At 35.6% G+C, this 21966-nt stretch overlaps 1 protein-coding gene across 1 annotated transcript in view; it reads left to right on the top strand.

Annotated features, from left to right (window-relative positions):
• Nucleotides 1-21966, top strand: part of LOC121868391 — a 42553-nt gene extending 20587 nt beyond the window's left edge. Inside the window, exons 14-24 of the mRNA XM_042368977.1 lie at nucleotides 1340-1484; nucleotides 3268-3407; nucleotides 5087-5139; nucleotides 5404-5563; nucleotides 7125-7268; nucleotides 10668-10850; nucleotides 12063-12170; nucleotides 13494-13605; nucleotides 15772-16012; nucleotides 17695-17879; nucleotides 19508-21966. Of these exons, the coding sequence (XP_042224911.1) occupies nucleotides 1340-1484; nucleotides 3268-3407; nucleotides 5087-5139; nucleotides 5404-5563; nucleotides 7125-7268; nucleotides 10668-10850; nucleotides 12063-12170; nucleotides 13494-13605; nucleotides 15772-16012; nucleotides 17695-17879; nucleotides 19508-19764 (1728 nt within the window). The 3' untranslated portion in view covers nucleotides 19765-21966. The remainder of the gene's footprint in view (nucleotides 1-1339; nucleotides 1485-3267; nucleotides 3408-5086; nucleotides 5140-5403; nucleotides 5564-7124; nucleotides 7269-10667; nucleotides 10851-12062; nucleotides 12171-13493; nucleotides 13606-15771; nucleotides 16013-17694; nucleotides 17880-19507) is intronic.

Here is a 21966-nt window from a genome sequence, read left to right as displayed (position 1 = left end):
GCATCACTGAAATTATGAATGAGGTGTGCTTACTACATTAGTTATTTATTACAGTATTTTTTTTTCCACAATAAGGTAAACTCATCACAGTTTTTTAATTACTTGATATGTATACTGTATAATGCAAAGCACAACAGACTAAAAGTGTGTACATGGTGTGTTGCTGTCTCCTGATGGCCATGGTGAGTGTGACAAATGACCAAAGCAATGCACACTGACCTATTGAAGTTTCCCCCATATGAACTGTCTGTCATTTGCCCACATGAATCTAATGGGAATAATCAACTTCAATACTGTATTAGTTTAGTAAGGTTGTTTTGTTGGTTAATGTGTATCACCAAAGTAATAGTAGTATACGTAATACTGAACAGTACAGTCTTGGGAAGTTTGCAATTTTAATTACAGTTCGATTATGGTATGTACTCTACTGTATTACTGGTAGTAGTAAGTGTCATCCTCTTTGGGGGTACAGTATTATTATTATAAATAATGATATTAACATTAATGCAAGAAAAAGTACTTTATCATCATCTGTTGAAAAAATGTGTAAAGTTGATTCTGCTGTTTCTTAGGAGTGAACATGAAAAAGAACAGCGATAACATTGATTTGTGGCAAAAAGTCAGGGGACGACGTACATGACATCAACTAATACACGAGTACGGGTACAGTATAATATTAATATACATACAGTACAGTATACAGTATATTATGTTGAATTGAAAAATAAATTAACGCTTTTTACCGTGTGTTAAATATGTTTGCTCATATGCAGTTTTCCTGTTGTATAAATTTCAAAAGTTGTTCCCAAGCTACTTTGGACCACTTCATTCAAATACAACCTGATTTATGAAAATTTGCACTTGTTTAAAAAATTAAATAAAAATCCAAACTTTGATTAACAAGTACTGTAAGTAGCTTGAAATTACGAGACAAATAATTATTGATGATATTAAAAAATAATACTATACAGTACTGTAGTTTTCTTTTATTACCAGTATGTTTACTTATTTCATTTCTCTAATATTCTCAGTGTTGTTATATCTACAAATAATCTTTCAATGCGTCATCATTCTCCTACTATCATCTTACAACCTACTCCTCAAACTCTCTGCTCATCTCCAGCACAGTCATTCAGTCAGTTGCCTTATTGTTCAGTTTCTCCTTATTCACTCATGTGAAAAATTATTCTTTATTCTTAAATTTCATATGCTGTGTACAGTAAAGGTGTAGAGTTGTAAGAAAGTTTGGAATTACTAATAATGTAAAATGCAGAAACTTGGTAGTATCATAATCATCTTTATTTAATTTTTTTAATATTTTTCTTTTCTTTTCCTCCAGGGTGCACTGTCACATCTAAATTTAGAACAAGTACAATTGGTTTTAGATGAATTATGTTGGCGTGAGCGATATGGCTACTGTGCAGCACAGGCTTACATCAAAATGGTCGATCATATCACATATCTCACGGCACAGGAGGTCGAGAGTAAGTTTTTTGTATCTTGTCTAAATCTTATACTGTATCCCCTGGCTGGTCTGAATTTTAGGTGTACCCTCAATGCAGCACTTTTGGCACAATGAATTTCTATTCCTTGAATGTTACAGCCAAGGTCAACTCCTCTAGGCAGATTGGTGAATCCTTTTGTTGTAAATCCTTAGTAGACAGCTGTACCCTCACTGTGAAGAAAAAAATAGACTCCAAAGTTGTGTCATATGATGTAAAGACTTTTTTGTAATAAATAACAGTATCTGACCAGAATTTGAGCGTAGACATACACAAATATAGTACAGTATACTGTACATGCAAACACATTTTTTTTTTCTATCGTCAGAGGTAAGTGAATTTACAACAATGAGAGAGAAGTTTACACAGTATGACATTGTCATAGTCAGGTAAAATTACCTAAAGAAGGGGGTACCCTCTCGTGGGGTAAATCTGAAAATGGTACACGGGCTTATACAAATAGGTTATGATCTGACTTTGTCATACTCAGGTCAGATTAGTTGACACTCATAGCTAGATGGGATTACCTGAAGCAGGGTCGGGTGTTAGGGTATTAGTGATACTCGGGTAATCTGACTTGAATGCATATCTGATTTGGCCATGACGGAAGACAGTGGCAGGCCTAGAGATAGTTTGTGGGTCGGGGTCATGGATCCCCCCCACTACATTCCAATTGATAAAACGGGATGAGTCTGTCTAGCAATTAGATTCAAAGTATGGGAGTGAAAATTATTACTGCACATGGTGCTGCAATTGTACTGGTGTTGCTTACTGCATAGGGTGTGCTATTGTATCGAAAGGGTTAAGGGTGTGTTTAAGTTTTGAAAGTTTTTAAGTTTTTACTCTTTCAAGATGTGCTGTGTAATGACACAGTGCCAATTTTAATTGGGTTCAGAAAGCTTCAACAGTTAATCTGAAAACCTAAATAGGATACACACATTATGTTCACACTTACATGTATATTTGTGTTGTTGGTCGTCTACTGTATGTTGATTAGACACTTGTGAATTAAAAAGAAAAGAAAATTGCAGTGCCCAGCATGCTAGTTATTAGAAGTACTGTACAGTATTTATAGAATTATTTTCAGCATAGTAAAGTCATAGAAAACCACTTGTAATACATAAAAGAACAGTAATTAGAAACAAATAATATTCAGTACTAAGAGTCAACTTTAGCAACAAGCAGAGCAATATGCGAGTTTCAAAGGATAACGAGTTTGGTTAATAAAAAAAAATAATTTAGCCTTATGTAGTTTTAGAAGACAGTAGGAATTAAACATAAACAAAATATTGTAACCTGAGTGAATTTAACAGGAGAGTGTGGCCCTATGCCCTTCCTCCTAAATAATGTACACATTGAAGCTGGAGTTGACAACAGTAAGTTTTTTCTAAGGCTGAGATCTTTTGGATAATGGCCATAGCATACCAGAGAAGCCATAAATAAACATGTTATTATATTCAGTACAGTATACTGTACTGTACTTCCATTTTAAGGTCCCCTTTTGTCCCAGGAGAATGTTGGAATGCATCCTTCTCTCTATACATGTACAGTAATTTGGAGTTGTGAACCTGATAATTTGATCACTACAATGCTACAAATCAGTAATCAGTATACCCTATGACCACTGTTCACAGTTAGTAAGTCCTGTGGCATGGTGGGGAGTTTATCCTCCCATAGAGGCAACCTTGTTATTTTAGAGAGCTAGTTTTATGTGAATATTTTTAAATGCAGATGTTTTTGTATTGCATTACACTTACTTTTTCAGATCCGGGGGTATTGCATCTTCTAGATTTTGTCTCTCAAAAACCTCAGCATAACTGGAGATACAAAAGTCAACATATTGGGCATATAGAGCCTCCTTCCCCGAGTGTTACATCCTTTCAAACAGGAAGAGGAGCCTCAGATGTAAATTGATTCCTCTTTGTTACCCTTGACATACATAGTGGGTGGTGTAGATGCAAGAGGAGAAAATGAGATTTGAATGATGGGTGTCAAAGAACAGGAATTCTAATAATGTTCAGAAAAAGTGGTCTGTATATGTTAGGTTAGGATTGTGTAGAAGAATAGAGAGAATTTTGTATGGAACTTGGTGATTAGTGTAAGGTTGGACTCTTCTAAGGGGATGTTGAATGGGGAACACTTGGAAGTTGTGAATGGTGTTTGTAATGTAGGAGCATTTCTTACCAAAGTTGAAAATGTAAAAGCAAAAATGAATAACAGAAGAATGTGTGGACAGTGGAGTTCTTAATGTATGTATCATTATGAAACTGGTATACCAGGGTAGTGATGATCAAGGCTGAGAGTAATAAGGATTGATCATCTATGTAGTACAGTATTGTGGCAGTTCAGAGGGTTGTCAGAGTAAGAGCTAAAGATTAAAGTGTGTGGGTTTGTAAAACTCTTAGAAAATCAAATGAAATCTCTCTAGTGCAGTGGTCCCCATGGCGCCCATAGAACCATATTATGGAACCCGCAAGGGTTTATTTGAAAATGTGAAATATTGGGGATTCTTTGTAAAAATGAGATTAATGAAAATATGTAATAAATTTATTTGACTAGAGAGAGAGAGAGAGGGGGGAACCGCTGTTTGTCCCGAGTCTGTCGTGTACAGAACGTGTATAAAAAGTATGCAACTAACAGTTAAACTTGTATAAAACTGCAAATAACTGTACTGTATATATAAGATTTTTTTTTTTTTTCCTTGAATGTAGATCTAGTGTTTTGGCATCCTCCACTATGTTTATAATGAAAAATGGGGCCCAGAGCCTACAGAAGGTTGGGGACCACTGCTCTAGTGTGTTGAGGTAGTATAGGTACAGGGAAGAAACAGCTGGTGAGAGAAAGATCTATAACTTCACTGTCGGAGAAATAAAGGCAAGAAGATGGAGAAACATAGAGACTGGCTGTATGGGTGAATTAATGAAGTTAATAAGAATGTGGATTTCTTTTGATAGTTATTTCCTGTGTGGTAGTATTAGTAAGAATAAGCTTGATGATTCAGCTTTATTTACACAATATATAAACAATGTACGTAGAAATAAATTTTTAACTTGGTGCATTTTATATAGAAGTTGAGGAAAGGAGAAGTGTTTTAGAGTATTCTTACTTGTTTTAGCCATTTCCTGTTGCTTTCTACCTTGGTTGCAGTTGTCAACCATTACTTTCAGTTCTCAAGGTTTATGCATTCCTTGATCCTCCCCACACATGTGGAAGTTGAGGAGGCATAATAAGATTTATTTGCATTCCATTTCTGGCTAACCCAAGTAAGTGTGGAAAACAGCCAAAAATCTGTGATGATGAGGAGGATTATGATTCAATAAGGGGTATTAGTTTTCACATTGAGATTGGTGAATTGACCGACATTGCAATTGGTACCAGATAACTGAATGTGTGTGTATGTGATGAGGTTACTAGTGGTGAAACAGGTGATTTTATTAGTGTGAATTAGAAGTATTGGTAGGTTCATAAAGGATAGGCAGTAAGGAGGCATGGAATAATTCTGTTAGGCCAGTTAATGTTGAAGTTAACCTTAATGATGTCAAAAATTTTAAGATTTTTTAATATTGAATGGTTTTTCATCCCAGACTCAAACCCCCATAAAACACACAAAGAAGAGGACTTTATCTCAGAAGCAAGGGTAAGTGATATATTTTATCAGTACTTACCAGTCAGCCATCTTTAATATGTACTGTCTTCTCTGTGTTAACAACTTATATTGCAAGCTGTAACATGAGTTTAATTTTGCCAGTTATTATTGTTGTTTTTCCCACCTGGGGAAAGTACAATTAAACTTAACTGCATGTCCAACAGGTCATTTGGCAAGTTACCTGTAAGCATTTCTCTCTCGCCCTCTCTCAAAATAAATCTTGTGTAATGTTTACGTGTTTGCTCTCTATTACAGCTCCTCACTGGGGGCTCCAGGAAGCAAAGTTCCTGTAGCATCAGTATCTCCCAAATTTGATTCTGTAGCACTGGAGCCATGTTACTATGGTCAAAAACACGGAGTTGCAAATATGGGTCGTGAAGAAAACATTCACATGTTTAATTGCCACATTTGTAATGTAAGTATAATTCTGAATGGGAAAAAAAAATCTTTATAAATACTGTACTGTACAAGGGGTCCCAAACTTACGAACGCCCACAGATACGAACGAGGATAAACTTGAAATTTACAGTACGTACGTACAGTATTTTATTTACCTGATGATTTATTTTTTACTTTCATTTTCTGTATTTCGTCATTCTATTTCTTCTTTTCTCTTAAATGATTTTAGATGTATATAAGGACTTGGGCTATGATATAGTGGGATTTTAAATATTGTTCTGAAAGTATGGTATGCATATAGCATGTGTTCTGACTTAGGTACAAATCTGACTTAAGAACGTCCTCAGGAATGGAACCCGTTCATAACCCGGGGATCCCCTGTGCTGTACAGTGAAGTCACAATAATTCCCAGTTTACATACCAGAAGACTATAATTTGTAAATTATAGCTTAATTGATTTAAATGAAAATAATTACGAAGGTTCTAAAGGCAAAAAGTTTTAAAAAATTGGTTTAATAAGCATTAATCATTGTATATATACATAGAAATTAGTAAAGGTAACACAAATATATTGTACAAAAAGTAGTTCTACATGACAAACAGCTCCTTTCCATCTCATAATCATCCTTTGGGTTACACCAATACAGTATGTCAGCATCGAGACAGGTAGTGCAACACTGTATTGGAGTGGTGGCACCGGGCTGGCTGGTCTACTGTTCACGCTTTATAAACAAAACTGGCAATTTAATAACTCCTCTGGGATTGATTCTTTCCCCCCCCCCCTCACCCCACACCCTAACCCCTCCTGGAAAAGTTATTATTTTTTGGTAATGTTTTATTAACTCGGCACCAAATGAACATAAACAATATGGGAATTGTGGTGAAATTTCATACTGGCATGTTCAAGGGGTCTCATGGTGATGGAGCAGAAGGAGGGAGTTGTCTTCTTAGGCCACCCATCATACCTGCCATTTCTCCCACACAGAATTCACTTCCCACTTTTCCTTGAAATTATTTTATAGTTTTATATTATATTTAATTTATTTCTGTCATATTACAGAATTAAATTACATTTCCACAACTTTTATGGATTCTTATATAAATAAATGCTGCCGTAGGTAACACTCTGTTGCAAATTATGAATATTTGACTGTGAAATTTAAAATATTGGTACTAATAGAAATAACCAAAATTTTATGGATGTGATTTTGTATTTTGATAATTATCCCGACTCCATTGTAATACTTATTAAAACATGGTGCAATAGCCTTTTTCCCCGAGTAAGAATTTTCCTGTGAACAATATGAAACTATAAGTTAGGAACATCCATACCAAGAGCCAAGTATGGTTGGAAACAGCCGTTCAAATACACTACCAACTTTTCCTCTACCGCTTATCTCTCGTGCAACAAGACAACTTTGTCACATGGATCTCAAGAGCCTTTAAAATCATAAGTCTCTGTGCTAGGAATGAGGTTATGTATGCCTATAGCAGATACCTTACTCCCATGCCCAGAATATTATGTACAGATATGATTTTATTTTTTTTTAATTCAATTACCTTACCTTTATTTCCAGGAGGTGTTCAATAGTAATTTGGACTTTTACTCACACTTGAAGTTTCATCTTTGTCACAATGCTGGTGTTAATGATAAATTCTGCTGCAACTATTGCATTGAACATTTTGAAACGGAAGAAAAGAGAGATAACCACCATAAATTTGTAAGTATTTCAAATACAGTACTCTTCTTTTTTAGTTGCTTTTAAATAATTGGAAACTAAAGGATGGAAGTGTAAGGTTTAGAGTTTTGCTGTCACCATTTTATAGGGGAGCTGGAAAGTGTTTTTATATTTTTATCCTACTGCTGTTAACCATTTTATAGTGGAATTTCTCCTTTTCTATTTTGCTTTAATTTCTTTTATGTCCCACCATTTTTAATCAACTATTTTTCTTTTTCTTAACTTCTTAACTCTTCAACCTTCTTTCTTGCAATTTCTTACTTTATTAATTTCATATGTTAGCCATGTCTTAGTTATATTACTGCTAATAGTTACTCCCTAACCTCTGACCTATGGTAGCATGGCTCGAGGATTAGGACACGGGGTATGCCGTAATTCTGGTACCAAGTTGTGGGGAAAATTTAAGGTAAATACTGCAGGAGAATGACACCCCTAACATACAAATAAAATGGTTTATTAAAATGAAATTAGACTTCTGAATACTTTCAGTAACACACAACTACAAGGATCAACTCCCTGGCTCTACTCATCTTGTACTTTCAATTAGGTACATTTTCCAACTTACACCATTACTTGGTGTGCCTTTAACAAAACACACAAACACTATAATCTTATATATAGCACACTTGAGCACCCTCAATACAAGTTACCTGAGAACCTTAGCTCTTAATCAGTGACAGGACTGGTAATAGCACCAACACTAATACATTAACAGCACTAGGACTACTAGCTTCTCTACTCTACTTTGCTTCCTTCACCAAGAAGTAAGGTGGCGACCATCATACTCTTGCTGCCTCCAAACGCCCGTACAACTGAGGAGATTACATACATGGATACTCGGACGAATAACACATCCAATAAGTAACTTTACTTGGTGGTGGACTCATTCATAACAATGGTATGAGCTGGCCGTGTTTAATCCTCATGTGAGATCATGGGCGGATAGCGAACACAGTCTGGCGCCCTCCTCTGAGCGGCTGGTGGTGAGTTGATGACTTAACTCAACACATCCGTGTCTACGCCGCTATCCGATCTCAATGGCTTTAATCTATCTCCAATACTAGGGTTGGAGGTCGTCCTGGCATATAACAACCCTTGGCCTATCTGTTTCGCAGAGGAGAGTTGGGGCTTAAGTGAGTGTTGACATGAATGTCAACATTTTAAAAGCTGAAGGCGCAAGAACACTTTACTTAAAACACATCAAAGTTACGTTACTGGATTACTTGCATATTCAAACAACACACAACTACGTCAAATCACTTAATAGGACTGGGTGGGCACGGAGTATTAAACATACCTGTTTCACAGTGGAGAGTCGGGGCTTAAGTGAGTGTTCAGAGTTTTTGCCTGCCCGCTCTCTCAACGTACACAACCCCTGAGTTACTAAGTCGGAACTTTCACAGATATAATCATCAGACTCATTTACAATGTCACTACAAACATCAAATCCTCTGATGATTGGGAATCAAAATGATCTAACTTCAGTAGCGGTTGGCAAGTCATTGCATTCCCTAGTGACGATAGTAGGATTCGTCACTTCTTACAACAGACTCTACATTGACTTATTTGCCAATATTACTGACAGTAAACACAGTTGAAGCTTTCAACATCACTCACAAGGTATCTTGAATGTTTCATCTGTACTCATACATATCTAATGGAATATATTATAATTGTGTTCTCTCTCAATTTCAAATCTCTGAACACGATATGAGGTATAAAGAAATATCAGTCTCTGCAGCAAAACTTAAGGGAAAACGGAGGACTCAGGCCTCCTGAAACAGTTAGAGCATGGATGTCTCAACTGGGGAATGCAAGAGTTTCACACTTTTGTGGGCAGTGTAGCATAATATGAATAATTAAGTGTTGAACAGACTAAACATGCTATTGTGACCATGACAGTTTAGTTAGTGGGAAAAAATACAGATACAGACTGGACAATGAGAACAATGTTGACATGGCTGAGCCCATTATGAGCCTGATCCCTCTCAGTGACACCTGATATATATACTGTACTGTACATTTATGTCAAAGACTTATGTCACATTTAGTATCAACTGGATTAGTACATGTAACATGGTGTAAGTAAATACATATGAGAAGGGATGTAGGTGTGCATTAAGGCAAGCAGTTGTAGGAATATGATACAGTATTTCTAGGTTAACCAGATCTGCATTTTTCTGATCGGAACCTTCATTTTTGCAATTCACAAAGTGACATATACAGTACTGTACTGTAAGAAAAATTTGGTGTGTGTGATTTGGTATTGAGCAACATTGCTAATTAAAAAATTGGTGTTAAATAAGAGGAATTTCAATGTAGATGAAAGAGCTGCCAAATAGTAATGAAAAACAGGAAAAATTTTGACAATATTATTCAGAAAGTTAATGGCAAAAATAGCCTTTGTAACTAACACTATAAAAGAAGTTTTTCAATTTTTCTTACACTGAAAATTTAAAGTGATAGGCAGATCTGCATTATGACTTTTGATGTTGGCAGTAAACATTGTTACTAAACTGTTAAATTAATTATTCTATGCAGTTTCAGCCTTATCTGCCAGTTTTTTTACAGATGGTATAGGCAACCAAAATAGACAACACAATTAACAAATATTTCATGCTTGTAGGTCAAGAAAAGCCCTTACTCAAGTGTTGTGCATTGTTAAGGATTTAGTCTAGTTGGCCTTGAAAATTCCCCTTTGACTAATGCAGATGATTTTATTCAGTACAGAAAGGATTTTGTACACAAGTTGTTTAGGCCAGTTTAACTTTATGGTTTGGTACATTATCTAAGTCCCTTGTGTTCCTCTCACACTTTTTGAAGTTGTTAAATTACAGTAAGTACATATACATGTAATTAAAAAGAGCTCACACTGTAAATCCTTATTTAATTTTCCAGAAATATCAAAATATAGAAAGATGATACTCTCATAATTCAGTTTGTAAATCACTGAAAGCAGTTATTGGCACATTTTTAATTAGCATTAGTTCTTTAAATAAAAGATATAAGGCCAAAATTCTCTTATCACCTGTTCCCAAAAAATAATGACTGAAGAATTACCATTGTATATTTTCCCAGTTTTAAAGGACTACTGTATTTAGTGACAAAAATGACAGTTGACATTACCAGACCTGGGTGTATGTCACTATGTTAGGGAGGATATATAGGACAGAAGATCAGATGAAACAGAGAAAAATAAAGCAAAAATATTGTTTCTGGCACAAAAATTAGTGATTTTTTTTTCCCACAACGAAGTTGTTGAATAAATTATGTAATGAATCTGAAGTTAATGTCTTTTAGTTTTGGTTATCCCAGAAAATAACTTATTGAATATTGATAGAATTTATTGACTGTATTTTACTCTTTATTTTTTTTGGTTAGCGTCATATGCAAGTGGATGCAAGTTGCTTTTGGTGCCGAATATGTTCAAACCCTTTCAAAGAGGACTACCAGCTAATAGACCACATGACTGTAGAACACTACCCGAGTGAACTTCCTTACCGTTGTGAACTCTGCCACTTCGCTACATCGATTTACTTCAGCGTCATTGATCACTTCAATAAAGTAAGTGGTTACAGTACATACATCACTATTTTTTTCATCATATTAATTAGTAAAGTTGATTGAATAATTCCTCCACATTTTATTTGTCATTTGGATCGTGAATTAACGTCTGAATATTGTGTAGATATTCCACATGAATGTAAAACTTATTTTATTTTATGAGGTGAGAGTTCAATATACAGTATACAGTGAACCCTCACTTTACGCGGTCAATTGAACCCACGGCGGCCCGCGTAAAGTGAGAAACGCGTAAAGTGAACAACATAACATATGGGATTAATTGAAATAGAGACCGGGCCGACCCCCAAACTCCACTTTTTCAGACACAATACCTACATTGTAGTAAAAATAACTTCTTAATTTTATGATGGTATGCACACACAATTAATAATTAAGAGAAATATCAATAATATTAGGTTTTTTAACACTTACATTAGTAGAAAAGATGGCTGGGCACACGGGGATGGGGGTTGGTTCCGAGGCAGAGGGCAGATTATTGGCCCTCACCTGTATCACTTGTATCAATTGTATCACTATCCACCACAGAGGCTTGCAGGGCCTCTTTGTCAAACCCCTCAAAGTCCATATAAGTCCATATCCTCACTATCATTATCACTATCACTGACTTGGGCCGGCTGTGGCGGGTGAAGAACTCGGTAATGTTTTGATGACTGGGCGACCTTGTGCGCACCCTGCTCGCGCCGCTCTCCGCGTAAAAGGGTACACACACCGCGGAAAGTGAGCATTCCGGTTTCGGCAGGGTACCGCGTAAACTTGGAAACGCGTAAAGTGGGGGTTTACTGCATACATAATAACTTATTTTTTTAATTACAATCATGAGAAAGATCAAGTTGTTGTACACAGTGATATAAACCTAAAGATGAGTTATGGATAAATTATTTTTAGTTCCTGCAGTAAACTTATGCTGCGCCCTTTACATCATCTGAACAAACCATGATCCAGCATCTGCCAAAATACACTCTCACTTCCACATGTCATTTATATTTCAATATTTCTTATTTTCAGTGTCTTGCTCATCCCACATATTACTTTCAAATACACTGTTTCTGTTACAGTACTTGTAATTTCTTTGCTCCAGAATCCATACTTATAACTGTATAATAATGTTGGCTTTGACTATAGATGGATTGAAGTACTGTATTATATTCTGTGCTTGAGAGCTTGTAGTGACAATTGTGTTTCCTTCAACAGGAACATAAAGAAACACCACATGTTCAGTGTCACTTCTGCCTCAGAGTGAAATCCATCACCACCACATCTGCGAACACTTTCTCCCAGCGGATGTTCCAGCATTTACTGGTAAGATCTTTCTTTTGACAGGGATTTTATTTACTGTTTGCCTTGCAAACATGAGAGTGTTATCCTTAAATGTATGGTAGCATACCAGAGAATATAATGTACTGGTACATATACTTACCAAAAGGCAAGTGATAGGGATGTTTTGCCACGATTTTTCATTACTGTACGTAATCTTTGTCATGGGGCAGCATCAACTCGACATTATATAGTTTAAAAATGTTTCAAGTACTGTAATGTATGCTCAAAGCATCACTGTTTTATTGTCAGTTTCTACACTGGGCCAGCCATGATTACCTCATGTCCTCCGGCAAATTTTAGCATGTTTTATGGCTAGATACCCTTCCTCTCTCCAACCCTGGTGGCAAATTCTTACAACCAGAGGGATCTGTGCCTTTGACTCATTCCCACCTATCTTGACTTGTTTACACTTACTACATATCTCCGGGTTTTTTTTACCAGACTTCGTGTGTTACACATTCATGCCTAAACGCCAAAATGCTAGTTCCTTTTATAGGGGCAGCTTGATGTGATGTGATAAGGTGTAATAAGAGTGGTGATGGACGAGCAAATATTGGTAGACTTGATTTTCTCGTTACTTCCAACTTAATGTGGTTACGCAATCGTGCCTACGGTAAACGCCCCAATGATAGTTCCTTGTGCTGTTGATGTAATGGACCAGCAAAGATTAGTAGAGACTTGAACTTGCCACCATAGACTGTCCTCAATACTACAGGTAAATAACAGTCTCAATTTGTGCTTTAAATTCCTCATTTAAGGCTTATTATGCTTGCTTTATATGTCTACTTAATTTTCTTGCTTGACAGTGTGCATGACAGAGCTATATCAAGGGTAGATGGGAGTTTTGGGGGGATGGCTGGTTCCCTAACCCCCTGAATTTGTATATTCTTATGGGATTAATTGCTTTGATAACTGTTGATTCACTAAACAATGATTTTTCACAGTTCCTATTTGCGTTGGTTATCGGGGTATGTCTGTACTGTACAGTATTACAATAACAGACCAAGAGTGGAATTTCTTACTTGAACTCCATATGATAAAAAAAAGCTACTTGACAGATAAGTTGAAAGGAAATTTGGAGGTACTCAAAACTGGATGGAAGGTTAAAGAGGGTAGGTTGAGGAAGTATCTGTAGAAGGCCAATATTATAAAATCATTTGAGGAGGAGGAGGATTATTATTTTTACATGCACACTGTGTACTTGTATAATTAATTGACTGTACAAGGTAATACAGTACAATTCTCATTGGCATGCAGTCTTCTTTGATTTAACAATAACATTAATGATATTCCTTTCTATTTCAGAACCATTCTTTCCAAGTTTGGAAATGCAAATCCTGTGTGCTGTCCTTTTACAGTAAATATATTCTTGATGAACATAAAAGAAGAGATCATATTAGTTGTGTCAATGTTAAAGGTAAGGAGAGTTTGTGTTTTTAAGTGTGTGTAAATATGGTAAGTATACTTATATACTGTATACCGGTACAGTATACTGTACAAGTAAAACCTGCTTAACAAACGTCTGAGGAACGAATGCTCACTATAATGAGGGGTTTTACTTTATACAACTCCACGGTAGACGAGGGGGTTCGTTTGCTATAACAAAGGTTTTTTAAATATGGATGACGGCAGCGGCTCCCACAACACACACAGCATTACTTTATGTTTCATGGGGGAGATTATTTATGCTGTTCCCAAGGAACTTACAATTGAAGACATTCAAGTACAAAATTAACTAGTAGTAGCAGAGTCGGATGATGAAATTGAAGGTCACAAAACTCTTAGTGTGAAAGTTTTGAGAGATTTCTTTGTGAAGATGAAGGAAGCTTTCACTATTATTAAAGAAAATGATCCAGAAATGGAATGTAACATCAAGGTTGTTTGTGACATTGTACAAAACATACGTTGTTACTGGGAATTATAAGAAGAGAAGCAGAGAAATTTAAGACACTTTTCCTCGACTCACACTCTAAACAATCGACATCTGCCTCATAGTGCCTACCACCACTACGCCATCCAAGAAACCTTCACAAGAGCCCGCTGCCTCATCAGTCTTTTCTTCCTTCTAATTTTCGCATTAACATTTTAATGAAAATCACTAGAAAAACAAGTCACTTTGTTTAATATCATACGTAATGTAGTCAAAAGAGGAGATGAAGTCAGAGAAATCCTCGTCCGCTGCTGTTCGCGTCATTTTCTTTTTACTTTCTTTATAAATTCTTTGTAATTAAATTTAACTTATTAAGTGCAGTTAAAGCCATAGGAAAATAAAACTTTTTCATATATAGCTTACTACAGTATAAGTCCAAAAATCCGGACTGCTTGGGGATTGGGTTGGTCCGGATTTTCGGATTTTCCGGATTCTCAGGCAGTACTTTTAAAATTCAAATTTCAGGAGAAATAAAGAAGAGATGAACAGATACATTTTGATAGTTTATTCATTAGCAAATATAGCATGCTTCATTTATCTAAAACAGCAGTCTTAAAGATAAAGCTGTGAATTCTAAAATTTTATTCTTTGCCTTTTTTATATCATAAATTGTAGACTTTCCAATGTTATATGTTTCCCTTAGAACAGTATTGCTCACACCACGTTCTAGTTTCTTAATTATTTCAAGTTTGTCACTCAATTTCAAAGTGTTCTTCTTTCTCTTCACACAACGAAGTTAATCTACTTTAGGAGCCATTATTATGGGCTTGTACAGTACTCTGTAAATGGAATGAGTAGGATTCAAAATTACATACGTTGTCACAGTTTGATAGCTCGTTTTAAGTGGCGACCGCGTGGTCGCTGTGCAACTGTGGCGCTCACGAATGCACACAAAAGCCAGCTAAAAAAAAAAAAAAGTTAAGTTTGAGTTTTCGAAAAGTCCGGATTCTCAGGTGGTCCGGATTTCTGGCATCTGGATTTTTGGACTTTTACTGTATACTGTTTTCTAATAACTGTACACTTCTATTGAATGAACTTTAGGCTACTAAAAACTTAGTGATAGGCACCAAACTAAATTTTACCCATAGAAATAATAGGAAACTATCTTCTGCAAAATGAATTTTCACAGAACAAAGTGTTTTAAGAACCTAACACCTTTGTTAAGTGGGGGATACCTGTACAGTAATCTCCATACTCCTTATGAAGTCACCAATACAGGACTTCTCACAGTATTAGTACAGCAATAAAGTATAATTATTATTTTTCTTATTACTGTATTGTACAGTTATACACTTCTTAATGGTTTGGTTATATTCCACTAAATGTGCTTATTATAAATATTGTCTACACCAAAAATGTAACATTTTTGTTGTTTAAGACTTTTCTGCAGAAGCATATCTTGGCTTTTGTAAAAGGAAGATATTGGGAAAATGTGCTTCAATTTACAAAGGGTTTTTCAGGAAGAGAACCCTTTCGTAGATAGAGGTCTACTTGTATTAATAGTATTTGGTAGGAGTGCTTGAGGTAAGTCTCAGATAAGCTTCCAGTACCTTCCAAGGTCTTTCTTAATAACAAGAACATTAATGATGTCACAGTAATATTAAGACATGCATAAGGAATCGGTTTTTAGTGCTTATTCATGACTCATTCCAGGTCTTCAACGTTATAAAGTGCCTGCTGGTCAGAATCGCATTATGTTTAGGCCATGGGTGAAAAGTGCACCAATGCCAAATCAAGATGTGACCTATTATGCTAACAGCCAACAAAATTCCATTGTGGCAATATCCTCAACTCTTGAGGTGATAAACAACTTGAAGGTAGACACCAACGATGAAGATAAGAGTTACTACTGTATTGAGTGTGATGAAAGTCTCACCCTCGAAAATCATTTCAGGTATGTAAATAGTTAAAGATGTAAGTGTTGCATTCAGAGTTTAGTATTGAGTACTATTTCCTTTTTGTTACAACTTAAAACCATATTTCATTAACCTCAATTCTGGTGACATTTTGCGCGGTGTCCGATTCCACAGGTTAGATTTTCAGCCTAACAATGAAAGGGATTGTGCTGCAAACCCACACTTCGTGGTAGCAAACACCAAATAAATTATATATATATATATATATATATATATATATATATATATATATATATATATATATATATATATATATATATATATATATATATATATATATATATATATATATATATATATATATATATATATATATATATATATATATATATATATATATATATATATATATATATATATATATATATATATATATATATATATATATATATATATATTTTTTTTTCATGTAAATCCACAATGAAAACGTGGATAAGATAAATCTTGATAAAATCACACAGGAAAATGGGAACAACGGAGCACCTTAGCTTTCGTCTTTATTCAAGACATCTTCAGAGGCAACTGGACTACATGGACAGAGAGAGGCTTAAATATACAGGGTGACCTTAAAAACATGAGGTCAGGTCATAATGATGTCATCCACTAATCCCCACACCAACACACACGTAGAGGAGCTGAAGAGAAGGGGGTGATGTGACTAGTCAGGTCAGGTCAAAAATAAGGGACCCACAAAATAACTATCATACATCTAGATCAAAGGTTTTCAAAGCATTTTTAACCTTGGGCCGCTGACAAATAAATTTATGTAACATATTATCAGTTTTGAACTGACCATCACTAAGGTTTATTGATTTTAATTCCTTAATCAAACTAGCTTCAACCAGAAGTCTTTCTGTGACACAAGATGATTTAAATACTTCTAAGCTTTCTTCCCAAGCAATGGGGTGATTATTATTCCTAACATGAACGAACAAGGCACTGCTTTCAGATGCTGTTCTGATATTATACTTATGTTGTTTGATTCTGAGCTGCAGTGTTTTTCCTGTTTGTCCTACATAATTACAATTACATTTGCTACATGGAATACAATAAACACTTCCATTTACATTCAAACTTGGGCTATTCCTTATTAACATATTGGTAATGGTAGAGTCATACTTGAAAACAACATTAATATTTAGAAGCTTGAGGGACCGAACTAACGGGACAAATTCATTACGATAGGGCAGAGTCAAAATATTCTTAAGTGTAGGAACTTGTCTGGTTTGAGAGGAATGAAAGGATTTTTTAGCCCCTTTGAAATTTTTGAAAATTTACTCCATATCTATAAGGTCAAATTTACGGGCCATATACCAAAATTAGTTGTCATAATACACAATTTCCGTATGGGGTAATTTCTGCAACCTTAGTTTCTGTAACTGAAGGAGGGGGGGGGGATATACCTGTAAAGTTATTTAAAGCAACCTATTTCCTTAGAAGCAGTACTTTAACTGAGAAACATTTTCTAGTATATTGTGTACCAATGACACCCACAAACACAGTGACAAGTATAGTAACTTGATAAATGTATAAAAGTAGTAACTAGATACGTACTGTACATTATACAATGTGTAAAAAAATAGTAGCTATATAAATGTGTTTAAAAAATATATACTCCTTTTTGCAAACCCAATATTTGTTTTTCTCTCCCTTTGGTCAGGGTGTTTCAGAAGTGTGCTAAATGTAGCTATGCAACATGTTGCAGTAGTATGATCAGCAGGCATGACCAAGTGTTTCACCCTAGTGGAATAAACAAACGACACTACAATATTGGCCCACCTATTATACTTCCTCAACCACTATTCTGTATCTGTGGATTCAGCACTCGCAGTGGTAACCACCTTGGTAAGATCCCCCTTTCAGTGATTTTTTGTTCAACTAATGGTTTTTATATATTTTATAGAGAACCAACTACATAACATCTTTGCCTTTCATAATTTCTTTGTAAGGCATTTTTATTTAAAGATTGCTTACCCCAAAAATATTATTTAAGGCCACAAGGAAATTCTGAAAAGTTGTATTTTCCAAGTTCATGTACAGTTTCCTCCACGTGAACGTATCATAGCCTGGGAGTGTGTGAGGGCTTTAGTATGAGATATGGCAATGCCAGTGCTAAAATCAGGGCTAAATGAATGGGCATGAAACAGTGAAATTACCGTTTGTGATAAGATACAAACAATGAAGGAGGCAAACAGATAAATGAACCCTGTAATACGTATTATGCAGCTATGTTGTATAGCCACAACCCTCGTGACTAGAAATGAACTATGGGAAACCAGCAAACATGGTAATCCATGGTTTCACGCCCATGGCTATGGCACTGCTTTGCTACATCTTGTAAATGCCCCCCCCCCCACACACACACACACACACACCTAGACTGTGGTACAATCATGTGGAAGCAGCTGTACATGATGTGGTTATTCAACCGTCAGCTGACTGGTGAAGTCAAAATGTAATTCTGCTGGCAGGTGTTTAGATTGGATTACCCAGTATGTTTTTTAGAATTAGGTACACAGGTAAGGCAAATAGGATTTTAATGACAGATACCAGCTGCCAACTTTTTGTTAATTTGACAAAATACTGTATTGTCATTGCAAATGCATAATTATTCTTGATTTCTTAATGGTGTACTTGTGGGTTACCTGTCTCCATATTAGGTAAAAGTTTCCTGAACAAACACACAAAAATTTGCATAAGTTAAACTTATATTTTCTAGCATTCATGCTGAACCAGGAGGCTGTCAGATAACTGAATAACTTATCAGGGGATCCTTGAATCTATCAAAGAGCACCTTCCACTGTCAACTTGATTAATCTGTTTATCGCTTGAATAAACCAATTATCCTTCCCATCCCCCCTCTACCATCGGCTTCAAGTGAGGGGGACCTGACACTGTGATTATATCACAATTGAAGGTATAAGGTATAATTAAAGTGATGACCGTCCAACCCAAACAAATAAACCCTGAAGAATTTGATTGCTCACGCTTCACTTCTTAACTGGCAGTGGACCCCAAAGGGCATTTATGGGATATGTTATCCAATGTTATTGTTAAGGTATGGCAAATAATACTCTTAGATATTTTATTTTGTTTACTTGTTCACATTTGTACTGATCATAGCTTTGGCTTACTTTAAATATGTAATGGCCCTGGAAATTCTAGGCTGGTGTTCTAGAATGACAATTGTGACATTTTATATAACAGTTTTAATTTGTAGGGGCCAGGACTCACCCCCAAATAGGTTGTTGTAAGATAAACCAGCCTTTGTACACAGGATGACCATAAATACGATGATATTTAAAGTACTGTAATCACATCTGGATTTTAGGTTCACTATTTTCGTTCATAGAGATATGAGTTTGCTTGCAGTCAACACTTATGTGAGAAGTTAATCCTGGAAGTGAATCAGATGTACATAATTACCATATTGTTTATTTTCTTGTCTCTTATTTTAACTCTGTCACCAACAGCACGGCATCTTGCTTTATGTGAAGGTGGAAGAAAGTCTGCCTATCCATCAGTGTCAGATGTCATGGTGTATCATGGAGACCCAGTAACTGGAGGGGCATTATCTTTGGCTAATCTTGGCCTCAGCAACATTGCTGTGAGTGGTATTCTATCACCTGGAACATTACTACCGTCAGTAACACCTGATGTTCAAGAGACACGCGAGCCATCACTGGACATTACTCATTTTATGAGCGTGAGTATGGAAGTGGATGATTAAGGTTGAGACTTGACGACAATGATAGATTGATTAACAAACCTATAGTGTAAGAAGGCTTATACAGTACTTTCAGTGTACTGTACAGTATATTTCTTAGTAACAATACCTTGGGCCACTTCAGGAGCATATTTTAAAAACATTCAGTACGTCACCAAAAAAGTGTTTTTAACAAATCTTAAGAGCGTCCAATTGTCAAAATGTTGAAAATTAACATGGAGTTGTGTTGCATTGTTCACAGTGCTAGATATTTAAATGACAGATACAACCTATTTAATATAGTTGTTCTTTTATAAAATGAAACGTGTATTGTGCTTGGTGATTGTATTGTAAATATATCTTGTTTAATGCAAATTTATTTTCTTTTACAAAATGAAACATTTAGTTTTGAATTTTAGGTCTTAAGATAATACTACTTTTGATATGGAAATTGTTTTGATACGTATACAGTATTGTGTTTACAGGAGCAAAACTTTGCTGATGTAAATTTATTAATTGTTCATTTTATGCAGGTACACTGTCCCCTTGCTTAACACGAAGGTTGCATTTCCAGAAAACGCTGTGTAGAGCAAACCCATTATAACATGGGGAGATAGGGAATGCGTCAGGTGAACCCCCAAAAAATCCACCCCCTCCACCAAAAACACTCCAAAACCAAAGTTCAAAGATATCTTACAGCTCTAAAGTAGCTCACTAATACTCATACATACATCTACCAAATTCACATAAACATAATGTTGTGTAGGCACTAGCATGTCCATAAAATCAATTCCTGAAAGTTTAACACAGCAGCCATTTGCAGAGGCTGGCTGAGTTTTGAATGGTCTCCCACAAACCTTTGCATAGTAACCCATCCTGGTTGGAGACTCTCCCCTTCCAACTGGCACACAAAGAAATGTTAATTCATTTTATGCCTTTGACCTAATGATTAATTTTTTATTTTCACATTCTGTATATAAGATTGTGTGTGCATGTAACTGAATAAAAAAATATGAAGAAAGTTAAATTTATGTACCCAAATTTATCAGTTGAGAAATAACCATAACGTAAATCTTGCTGGCTCATGAAGAACTGTTTATTCATTTTGACTGCCCTATTGATTTTTGTGTGTGTCTGTGTGTTAGGAGTATTTGTGGTGGTGGTGCGAGAGAAGTGATTGTGATGTTGCTGGGGAAGTGATTGTGGCGAAGAGTATGAAGTAAAGCTATATGATGAGGGCAGTGTGGTGTTGGTGGTCATCGTGTGTGTGTGTGAGGTGATGCAGGCCAGCCACCGCCAGCCAGTTCCTCCTCACACCAGTGTTTTGCCTCAAGATCCATCGTGGAAGCATGTGTTGCTTCCCTTAACTCTCAGTTATTTATGAACTTCTTTGCCCACTATACAGATAAAAAAAATATTGTAAATAAAAAAAACTGCTCTGAAATTACAAAGAAAATGTTTAGGTGGAGCCATGGTAACAAAAGCAAGCAAAAAAACAAGTTAATCCAAGTGAAGTTTTTGTTTGAGGCTGGATCAAGCACCAGCTAAACTCTGGACTGCTGGCCTGCACAAAAAATTTTCTACCTGACTGCTTTCAGTCAAATTATCCAGTGTTAGCCTGTCTAAACCCATGTTTCATGTTTCAGTGAATCTTAGCCCCATGTTAAGCGATACCAGGTAGTAATAAAAAAACTGTTCAAGCAAATCTACGTTGAACAAACCCACGCTAAGCGAGGGGGAATTGTATATCCATGTTTATGATAAAGTTCTCTTCCTATAGACTCCCATTATGAAAGCCACGATGTGTTCCTACAGAAAAGGAAAAAAAAAAAGATAAAATGCCAGAAATCATATTTTTAATGGAAAATTTGGACAATGATTATAAGCCAATAATAAGCCTAAGTGAAATACAGTACAGTTTGGTAATAAATTTATACTGAAGAGTAACCAAAGAAAATGGTTCAGACAGGTACTTAAGGGAAATGTCGTAACTGCCATTTACAGCAAGATAAACTCAACTCTTACCTGTATAGTTTATGGTTTATCTTCTTTTTAATAGTGTATAGGATAGCAAGCTTATGACAAAGGATAAGCTTATATGGTGTCATACAACTTACAATTTAAAGTCAGATATTGTGCAATGTCAATACAGTAATCTGGCATTCTAAGCTCCTGCAGCCCTCTATTATGTAGTTTGATTTTAAAAAATATATATTTTTATTTTAA

This window comes from Homarus americanus, unplaced genomic scaffold, assembly GCF_018991925.1.
Source record: "Homarus americanus isolate GMGI-L3 unplaced genomic scaffold, GMGI_Hamer_2.0 scaffold19318, whole genome shotgun sequence".
Classification (NCBI taxonomy): Eukaryota; Metazoa; Arthropoda; class Malacostraca; order Decapoda; family Nephropidae; genus Homarus; species Homarus americanus.
This window is presented reverse-complemented; position numbering and strand designations above follow the sequence as displayed.